Consider the following 11,361-nt stretch of genomic DNA (forward strand, 5'->3'; position numbering starts at 1 on the left):
TTTAAGTCAAATTGGGTTACTCCTACGCAACACAATCGACCAACCACATCACTCTTGCTGGCATATCACTTTACACATGACCAAGACGAGCCAATCACTGTGCCACACCAGTGTGCCACACACCGGACCCCATGCCATACCATTCAGTGAGTACAGTCAGTTTTCTCATATCATCTTGAGAGATTGCTCTGCAAACAAATCCACATTGAAACAAGAATCACTCAAACATGTACATGTGATGGCATTGGAAGTGCTGCTGGAAAAACTCTTTACTTAGAGTTGAAACCTCGCCACTAGAATCAAGCAGACATTAATTATGGTTTCTCAAATATCATCCCTAATGCTACATGCAGCTATCATTCTTACACTGATCATGATAACCATCAACCAAAACAAAGCTTCAGATGTACCATCATGTAAGATCAAACTCAGACAATTTCTATCTGCAGAAAATAGAAAGTTGCAGCAAGTTTCCTATGAACAAAAAGAAGCCCAATCTCATGTCCTATGTGTGAGTTATTGCCATGCTGATCCTCAGTGTCACTCAGTCAATTACAACATTGACAATCATCTGTGTGAGCTCAACAATGCTACCAGGGCTCAGTATCCTGATGACTTCATCATACACTGTGGTAGTGTATACTTTGATGCTGATGTAGAAACACCTCACTACTCTCTACCTGACCAACCACTTCCCACACAGCCTGGTACACAGCCTGGCAGTTGCCAGGAGCTTCTTGAGGCAGGTCATGGGAGTGGTATCTATACAATATTCTCTGCTGGTATCAATGATGGCCTGGAAGTCTACTGTGACATGGACACTGATGGTCAGGGCTGGATGGTCATTCAGAGGCGTCAAGATGGCAGTGTCGATTTCTACCGTAACTGGGTTGAGTATCGGGCTGGCTTTGGTGACAAGTCTGGTGAATTCTGGCTTGGAAATGATAACTTACGTACCCTTACTGAGTCTGCAGGACCATGGAAGCTGAAGATTGAGATGGTTGACTTTAATGGAAATGAAGTATTTGCTGAATATGGACACTTCAAGATTTCAGGTGAAAACTTCACTTTAGAGGTTGGTTCATACAATGCCAACAGCACAGTGAGGGATTCACTCGCATACCACAATGGAAAGATGTTCAGCACCAAGGACAAGGATAATGATGCACAAACTCAGGATAACCAGTTCACAGGAGGATGGTGGTATTGGAAAGGCTATGAAGCTAATCTAAATGGTAAGTATTATCATGAAGCATCATCCTCAATTTCCGCATTGCTTTGGGCCTCACCTGTCTCACCGCATGGCTTCTTTGCGGTCAAAGAATGCATCATGAAAATTTATCAAATAAAATGTATGAATTGAAAAATACACTTTTTTTAATTTATCATCAAAATGATTTAATAGAAGCTGGATCCACAAATCATTTAGAAAACCAGACACGCAAAGCAACTAGGTTTTCACTGCTCTGTGTGTGTAAATAAAGTGAACACTAATTTTGTTGGTATTGTTTGCAATTGTGCATATAGTCAAATGTGAACTTTTTTAAAGGATAATGTTTCACACATGGGAAAGTTATTGCATGATATGGAGTCAATTGTTTTGCACAGTAATTTGTATGGACTTTATTTTTTATTTTACAAAGTCAATGCTCAACTAAATATTGTTGAAGCGACTGATATTTCTCTGAATGTATATTTTGACTCAAACCAAAATGACATACAGCAGTAGGCCCCGTGTTGTACACCATAAACTTGCATGTCATGGGCAAGTATTGATCAAGTGACAATCTTTGAAGAAAAAAATTGTAATTAAATTTTCCACATAAGCAATACTCATTATCAACACACTGGAAATAACACTGATTTCATACTGACCAAATTGGAAATCAAAACAAAATTCAAAAACTTTTTTTGTGCAAACTTTTACAAGTATTTTATTTAAACATTGAATGGGGATGCAAATACCTATAGATGCATGAGTTCTTTATTTTCATAAAGTTACAATATTGTAATCAAATAATTTAATTGTATGTTTCAAAATGAAAATATTGATGGTCTGACGATTGTTTTTTTAAAACAATCATCAGACCATCAATATGCTTTCATGCCTGCGAGATAGATTATAGTTTAGAGTTCTATTTCACTGGAAAGTAACAACATATTAATCAAATAGAGGATGTATTTATAGAAATAATTTTACTGTTAATTAATGTGCACATAATTGTAATAATCCTGTAAATAGTGGTTTTAGAATGTTGAGAATGAATCAAATAAGATGTAAAATCATTGGGCCGAATAAATAAAAACTAGCAATTACTTATCAAGATAAATGTTCAGCATTAGCAAGAAGACTGAAAAGTAAAAGATCAGGCATGAACATTTTGCTCACTGGATTACCTTTCACTTATAGACATATAAATAAAAACAACATTTTACTAACATACTGTAGCAATTACTTGTATTTTTACAAGCTACTGCATGAGGAGCTTGAGATTTTACTTAAACAACAGTGTTGCATATATTATGGCTCGGTATCGGGTCAGTATTAAAGGGTTATTTTCCCTTGGCCTATATGATCCAACTATAAATTTTACTTATAAATTTGTTGTGTACTTTAATTGCTCTAAAAGAACCAATCTCTGGAGCTCTGGCGTGGAGAGGCTGGCTGTTTCCTCATAGCCACTGCCGCCATCAAAAACTTTGACTAAGTGGAAACTGCCCGGCCTGCATGTCAGTTAATCGCTATTGATCTGCGAGTCCATGCCTCTATTGTAATACTCCTGAATAACCCGCTATTGTGCTTTTCTCCGACCACTAACTAATCCGTTCAAGTAAATGGTGTTTTTCCAGTAAAAGGTTATTTATAGAGATTTGGGCAAATTCTCATGCCTGATCTTAAACTTATTGACATTTTGTTAATGCTGGCCTTTATACGGCCCAGTATCTTGTGAAACTATCAGGTAATAGTAAAATGTCGGTTTTATTTACATCTCAATAAGAAGAGTCCCCTCAAGCATTGCTTTTACTAGTTCGACCAATTACTAACAATATTAAGGCTTACTTTTATTTATAAGGATTCAAGTAAAAGACTAGAAGCAAATGCTAGTTTTTATTTATCTGGCCCATTGTGTTTTCACTTACAATGTTGGCAGACAGTTTTATAGGGCAATATGTGTTTGTTAGGATCCATAAATTATCTATTTAACTTAAATGTCAATGTCTAAAAAAAAATTAATTTGATGACCAATGTGCTTAGAATTCAACTTAGTAAATGTGTTTTTTTAACCTGATTTAAAGTTTAACACTAATAACTTGTCGACCCCAGGTTTTAGTCATCACTTTAGTTTGCTTAACTTTGATTGTTGTTTATGCTTGTATATACACGAACAAGAAACGTGCTAGTGAAATGGAACAAAATTGTTGTAATTGCTTGTATAGTAATATCTTGAACTAAAAGAAAGCTTTAAAAAAAGTAAACAAAGTAAAAACCAATGGCTTTCGCAGTAGATCGGTTTTAAACCTTGCTGTATGAGTTGTGTCCAAAACTACATGTTCAGGTGTTTATTTTTTAAAACTTTATTCTTCTGGATAATAGTTAATCATTGTTATCATTGCTTGTATCATTATCTTAAATTAAAAGAAACAAGAAAAAACAAAAAGTAAAACCATTGGCATTTGCAGGACATCAGATTTTTACATCGTTATGAGTTGTGATGTGTAAAATCTTGCATTGAGGAAATTAATGTTCCAGTGGTTTTTTAGTTATTTCTAAAACTTTGTTTAAGGCAGTGGACACTATTGGTAATTACTCAAAATAATTAATTATTAGCATAAATTCTTTCTTGGTGACGAGTAATAGGGAGAGGTTGATGGTATAAAACATTGTGAGAAACGGCTCCCTCTGAAGTGCCCTAGTTTTCGAGAAAGAAGTAATTTTCCATGAATTTGATTTCAAGACCTCAGATTTAGAACTTGAGGTCTTGAAATCAACCATCTAAACCATCATATTTGTCAATATTGGGGCACCTGAGCCAGAACGACAATCAAGTTAACTGGGCATGATCCCCAGCAATAAGACAGTAAACTTTCTGACTGGCAGCCCTGATCAAATACCTCAACAAACTAAAAGAATCACCAACATTGGGATAATGAAGCTCAGTTGGTAAATGATCGCATCTGCATGTAAACTATTCCAAAAGATTCTGTGCTGACCCACAAGTTTTATTCACATTTCCCCAGTTAGTTTCCCTTTTGGTTGGTTAAAATTCAACACTGTATATTCACCCTAACTGTTGAATTGTGTTAGTATATCTGGTATCATATTCAAAAGCTTATGATCTGGGCCGAATTTCATAGAGCTGCTAAGCACAAAAAGTTGCTTAGCATGAAATTTCTTCCTTGATAAAAACAGATTTACCAACCAAATTTCCATGTTATTTTCAGAATAAGCAAACAAAAGCTGAATACCAGTAACAAGCACTATGCAACAAATGGAAATTTGGCTGGTAATCCTGTTTTTATCCGGGAAGATATTTCATGCTTAGCAAACTTTTGTGCTTAGCAGCTCTATGAAATTGGGCCCAGTTCTCAGTAAACTAATGTGAGCATTGTGCAGTTTGATTTTAGTTCTTGGCTTGGATATAGTTTTGAAGTTCAATTTGAGTGAAAATCTTTAAGTTATCCATATGGCTATGTTTAAGCAAGTAAAGACTGTTTAAGAGTCAGTTCAGGTAAATAATTGACATAGTTGCTCACGGTCAAAAAATGAATTTTTTTTATACTTTGTGGGTGGAAGGGCCTTGGGGTGCAAGTAAACAAAATTGCATTTTCAATTCTATATATAGCCCGTTGCCATGGTTACGGCTCATTTTGTTTTTTGGCCATTTTAGGCCGATTTTGGGGTCTGAAAAACTGGTTTTTAGCTCATATTTACAACTCCACCCCACCAAAATGCAAAATTATTTCAAAAAACCTTTTACATCACTACAAAGTATCATCTTTGGCCTTCCTTGAGAAAAAAAATTATTCCTTTAAATATTACCCTTGTGCTATTTTTGCATCATGCATTACAGTATGTTTTTGGAACTTGTAAAATCAACATTTTTACCTTATTTTTGGACCCCAAAATGTCAACTTGCCAGGGGTCTCAGAAAATTTTCCTTTCGGCTGTGATTAGGGCCAACATTGGTCTTTCCATATCTGGTGTCAAAAAGTTGGGCAATTGTATCCTGTTGTGACAGTACTGCCTCAAAACTAGACTTTTTTCCAAAAAACGTGAAAAATGCCTTTTTAAGGGTCTTTTCACATAATATCGACATACGTGTCCATGGTAACAAAAAAAGGAATATTTTTCTTATACTTTGTGGATGGTAGGGAATTGGGGTCCAAATAAACAGCATTTACATTTCAAATCATAATATAACACGTTGCCATGGTAACAGTTCATTTGTGTTTAGGCCACTTTAGGCCGATTTGGGGGTCTGAAAAACTTTTTTTGTTTGTTAATATTTACAACTCCACCCCACCAAAAAACAAAAATATTTCATTAAACCTTTTACATCACTACAAAATATCATCCTTGGCTTTACTTGAGACAAAAAAAATATTGCTATAAATTTTACCCTTGGGCTATTTTTAGAACGTGCATTAGAATATTTTTTTTGAACTTGCAAAATCAACATTTTTATCATATTTTTTGCCCTCAAAATTTCATTTTTTCAGGGGTCTCAGAATATTTTCCTTTCGGTTTTGATCAGGGCCACAATTTGTCTTTTTATTTCTGGTAAGAAAAACTCGGGCAATTGTATCCTGATGTAACAGAACTGTCTCAAAAATAAACCCTTTTCCCCGAAAACATAGAGAAATGCATTTTGAAATATTTGCTTCATTTTGAATTTATAACATGAAGAAGTTAGAAACAATTCCATCAATCTGGCAGCTTCTATAAGCACTCTGTAGGCTTAGTGCATTACCAAACATTGATCAGGACTTGTTGATGACCTAAATCTTAGAATTTGCCCCGCCCCGACTCGGCCCAATCATATTTCTTGACATTGCATAAAAAAAACAAAGTTTTGTGAACAGCGCCTCTTTTTTGAAAGTCACATTTTTTAATTCCCCTTGCACATAAAGAAAGTTTGTATTGTCTTAATTGTTTATTGGTTCTCAGAATATTTCCCTTTTGGTTGTGATTGGGCTATCATTATGGTTTGCATGTCTGCTGGGGAGAAACACTTTCGTTTATTGTATCCTGTTGTGACACTTCTGCCTCAAACATGGTAATTTTTCCAAAAACAATAAAAATGCATTTTGTACCAAGGGCTTCCACTGGTGTTGGTTCAAACCGAAGACTACGTGTGTGTCCATTCCCATAGAAACCACCTGTTTACTGCCTTTTGGTCAAGTGAGCTAGAGTTAATTTCTTGACGTGTTTTCAGTCAAGTGTAAACATCTTAAGAAACAGAATTTTTATTGAGTTTCCGGCACGTTGCACCAAGGTTGGTATTGATTTCACCGTATATAGGTTTACTCAGAGGTCCTGGCATTTGTAGAAACACCATTCCAATGTACACGCTTAAAGTGGCTATCATACATCAAGTAATCAAATAATTTGGAAATAAAATTTGAAAAAAACTAATGAAGAGCAAATTTTAATTTGCTTAAAAGCCCTAGAAACAAGAACATTACTACCATCCTAAGAACCCACCTCCTCACGTACTAATAATAAATACCCTTTCCTTTAGCAAGCAATACATCACACTGTAGCAGTCGCTTACTACTTTGTCCAAATCATTATTGAACAAAACTACATGTATAGCTCCACGTAGTGTTCCAAGATATTTACAATCACTAGCAATTTTTTTTAAGGATTAAGCTGATATGAATTCCACCAATGGGGTGTATAGATTGCATTGGTAGCTAAGCGGCAGTATAGTTTAAGGTGTTTTTTCTACTCTGTCCGTATTTATGTAAACAGTAGGCCCTAGATATATATGCTTATAAAACCAGTATTGTATCTGGGAGAATTTGTATTAACAGAAACCTAAGCTACTCAAACTACTAAAATTCAATTGAAGGCAGTGGCAGCTTTCATATCACAACAGTAGGCCCAAATGTGAAGCAATATCAAGGCTAACTTTTTAAAATAATAGTGGACAGTATCTTTAATTATTGTCTTGGCAAAGAGGAGACAAGACAACCAATCATCGTAAACCACGGCACTCTTGGTGACACACCTAACACAAAACCTGACATGTGATCAGGACAGCCAATCACTGTGCTCAACACCAATCCCCATGTCATACCAACTGGGGAATATAGTCAGTTTTCTCATATCATCTTGAGAGTTGCTCAGCAAACAAAGTCGCTTGAAACAAGAATCACTCAACATGTACATGTGATGGCATTGGAAGTGCTGCTGGAAAAACTCTTTACTTAGAGTTGAAACCTCGCCACTAGAATCAAGCAGACATTAATTATGGTTTCAACAAAAAGAAGCCCATTCTCATGTCCTATGTGTGAGTTACTGCCATGCAAAATATCTCTTGTAAATAAACAATTTATTTTTGTGTTTCAATATCATACTACATTTAACAAAATATTTGTAGGTTGATAATGTCAATACTACCATGCATTAGATAGATCAGTTAGAAAATATTCCACTAAAAAGTAACAACATATTAATCAGATAGAGGATGTATGTATAAAAAGACAGTTATTATTATTATTATTTATTCGGCCAAGATTTCAACAAACAATACATGATACGATATTACCACAAAAAAATAACACTATAAGAAACAACGACTGTAAACTTAAAAAACATGTGACATCTAGAACAATTGTAAACCAATGATGGAATTGAAACAGAACACTGGCAAATCAAGCAAGACAATTATAAAAACAGACAGGACAAGCCCATTCTAAGATGGCCAGGATTAATAAAAGTGAACCTAACCACTGTGACTCAAAAGCCTATCAATCCATGCACTCTTAAAATGGGAATAGGATCTTTGACAAACATTTTTAAAACAGTAAAGATAAACTTTGGAACATAAAAATATGAAGAACAAAATAAATATGTTACTGTTATGGTTTAAGAATGTTGAGATACACTGAATCAGTTGAGCTCTGAGATCATTGATGCATCCATAAAACATTGTGTTTTGACCAACAAAATGTTGAATGACTGTTCTAGAGGGCTGCACATGTTTATATGGATCGATCACTAATCTGTTTAATAATATATCACTTGTTATAAACTGGATTGATCAATGTGCATAGAATTCAACTTAGTAAATGTGATTTTTAACTCTTATTCATAAATACCCCATACTGTTCCTCTACTCCTATTGGTGGAGAGCCCGTCACGTGGGGGTGTTTGAACCTTTGATAATGGCCAGCTGGAGCTGTTTATAACAAGCTGGCTTCCACGTGTTGGGCGCGCAAGATTATCACGTGGAACTCAATACATAGCTATAGTAACAGCTTGTAATCTAAGCGCGAGCGCGTACACACAACCCACGCGCATCAAACAGTTAAAAAAAAAGTTTTTAAAAAAAATATTTTTTTTACAAAAGGGCATTTATGAATGGGAATAAAAGAGTAGTGACTCGTTCTTAAACGTCCGTTTAAAACCTTGCAGGGTAGTTGCCGTGCGATAAAGGACACGGCCGCCGACCCTGCCGGCTTTAAACGGCTGTTGAAGAACTCATCGCTACCCTTTTATTCCCTTATTCATAAATACCTCAGACAGTTTCGCTATTTCTATTGGTGGAGAGCACGTCACGTGGGTGTGTATAAACCTTTGTTTATGACCGGTAAAAAATGTTAATTCATGGGCTTGACACGTGAGCTTGCACATGTGCTTATAAGACAGTTTCTTCATTCCTATTGGTTGAGAGCAACGGCTGAAACAGTTGAAACAGCATTCCCTTATAAGGAGTTGTTTACCCGAGGGCGGCGGAGGGCTTTACCATTTCATAGCTGGAGGGGTGTTGTGTTGAAAGAAATCATTGAACAATTATAATTTTTACATTTATTTTACTTTTTGACCAAAAGTGTATTTATGAATGGGAATCAAAGTGTGTTGAATCGGTTTTCAACTAGTGGTTTAAACCCGCCGTGGCCTGGTTCTTGATCATTTACCTCGACTTCGTCTCGGTAAAATTTTCAAGAACCAAGCCTCATTGGGATTAAACCACTAGTTGAAAACCTCTTCACCACACATTGATTCCCTTATTTAAAGACACTGGACACTATTGGTAATTGTGAAAGACATGTCTTCTCACTTGGTGTATCTCAATATGCATAAAATAACAAACCTGTGAAAATTTGAACTCAAAAGTTGGAGATAGAAATGAAAGAAAAAACACCCTTGTCACACGAAGTTGTGTGCTTTCAGATGCTTGATTTCGAGACCTCAAAATCTAAATCTGAGGTCTTGAAATCAAATTCGTGAAAACAAAAATTCTCGAAAACTATGTGACTTCAGAGGGAGCCGTTTCTCACAAGGTTTTATACTATCAACAGCTCTCCATTACTCGTTACCAAGTAAGTTTTAATGCTCACAATTATTTTGAGTAATTACCAATAGTGTCCAGTGCCTTTAAAGACAGTGGACGACAGTGGACACTATTGGTAATTGTCAAAGACTAGTATTCACAGTTGGTGCATCTCAACATATGCATAAAATAACAAACCTGTGAAAATTTGAGCTCAATCGGTCATCGAAGTTGCGAGCTAATAATGAAAGAAAAAAAACACCCATGTCACACGAAGTTGTGTGCTTTCAGATGCTTGATTTTGAGACCTCAAATTCTAAATCTAAGGTCTCGAAATCAAATTCGTGGAAAATTACTTCTTTCTCAAAAACTACATTATTTCAGAGGGAGCCGTTTCTCACAATGTTTTATACTATCAATCTCTCCCAATTACTCGTAAACAAGTAAGGTTTTATGATAATAATTATTTTGAGTAATTGCCAATAGTGTCCACTAATAATAGAAATTAGTATATTGTCGTTACTTGTGGGAAGTAAATGTGGCAATTTAACAAATTGTAGTTGCTGAAATGTTAGATTTCAAAAATGTAAAACTTTTTGCAGTAGAAATTATTTTCAAATCGCTTTAAAAATTGCAAAAATTAAAACATTGGTTTTTTTTATATTTTATTTAGAAAAACGAATGTTCTGGGGAAATTGAACAGAGTTGTTATCATTGCTTCTAGTCATATCTTAAACTCAAAGAAAGTAAAATAAAATAAGTACAAAAATAAAAACATTGGCACTTGCAGTAGAACAGATGTTATCATTGTTATGAGTGTGAAGTGTAAAACAAAGTAATTATCATTATTTGTAGTTATTTGTTCAACTTTATTAACTGTCATGAAAATAAGAGAGGGGAGTTTGATTATCAGGGTCAATGCATTGGTGTATTTGAAACCAGGAGGCAAAATTAGTATTTTTCAATTGACTCTGAATTAAGGATACCTTCAGCAGATGACTGCGAAGTTGCCAAGCCGCCCACTCTCTCTGCTGGGTACACCAACTAAATTACTCAGTGTAAAAAGACTAAATCGTGACAGAATCTAGCAATAATTTCTATAAACTCAATGTAAGAAAGATTGTTGAAAGTTCTGTGTTGATGTATAAATTGTGAAAAAGTAGCCCCAAAATAACATGCTGGTAAAACAAATACATGTATACTCCATTGACACAGTACTCTATTTCAGTGTACATGTATAAATGAATCCAATCATAGCAAACAACAGTTAAATTGTGAAGAATTAAAAAACACAATTTTATTTGGTTTACATTAGCATCAAACTGAAATACAATCATTTTTAGGTTTAGGTATGGTAACTTTAAACCTTTGCTTTATAGTTAAAACTTGTTTTAAAAGCCATAATTATGGACAAGTGTATTTATAAAGTTTGGTTTGGTGTAATGAAATAAAACCAATAGATTCAACCAGTCATGTTAATCTTCCTTGTTAATCTGTCTGATACTTTCTGCTTGTATGATTTATTCAACATCATGTATGTCAGTGTTTCTTCTCCCATCTAAACCCCAACCTGTCTAGACTCCAAGTCCAGCCTCTACCTCAACCACATTACTAGGGCATATACTTTGAATAGATAGATAGGACATCAAGGTATTCTAACAGTACAGGTACAAGCTTTGACCACTTCAATTCAGGTGTTGTGTTTATCCACAAATATGTTTTGGACAGACTTACACGACAGAATCACCCGGCCACCATGGATACATTTCAAAAGCAACTATTCTTAAGTAGCTATTCTAGACAGAGACGCACCATACTTCGAAAGGGAAGTGAAGGCGGCATCCTTCATCAGAGCCTA

At 35.2% G+C, this 11,361-nt stretch overlaps 1 protein-coding gene across 1 annotated transcript; it reads left to right on the top strand.

The window, feature by feature from the left end:
* Window positions 1-373: 373 nt before the first annotated feature.
* On the top strand, window positions 374-1,363 carry LOC117290466 (ficolin-3-like). Its single transcript, XM_033771882.1, has one exon. The coding sequence runs from the start codon at window positions 374-376 to the stop codon at window positions 1,361-1,363; it is 990 nt and encodes a 329-aa protein (XP_033627773.1).
* Window positions 1,364-11,361: the final 9,998 nt, after the last annotated feature.

The sequence above is a fragment of the Asterias rubens genome, chromosome 5 (assembly GCF_902459465.1).
Source record: "Asterias rubens chromosome 5, eAstRub1.3, whole genome shotgun sequence".
Classification (NCBI taxonomy): domain Eukaryota; kingdom Metazoa; phylum Echinodermata; class Asteroidea; order Forcipulatida; family Asteriidae; genus Asterias; species Asterias rubens.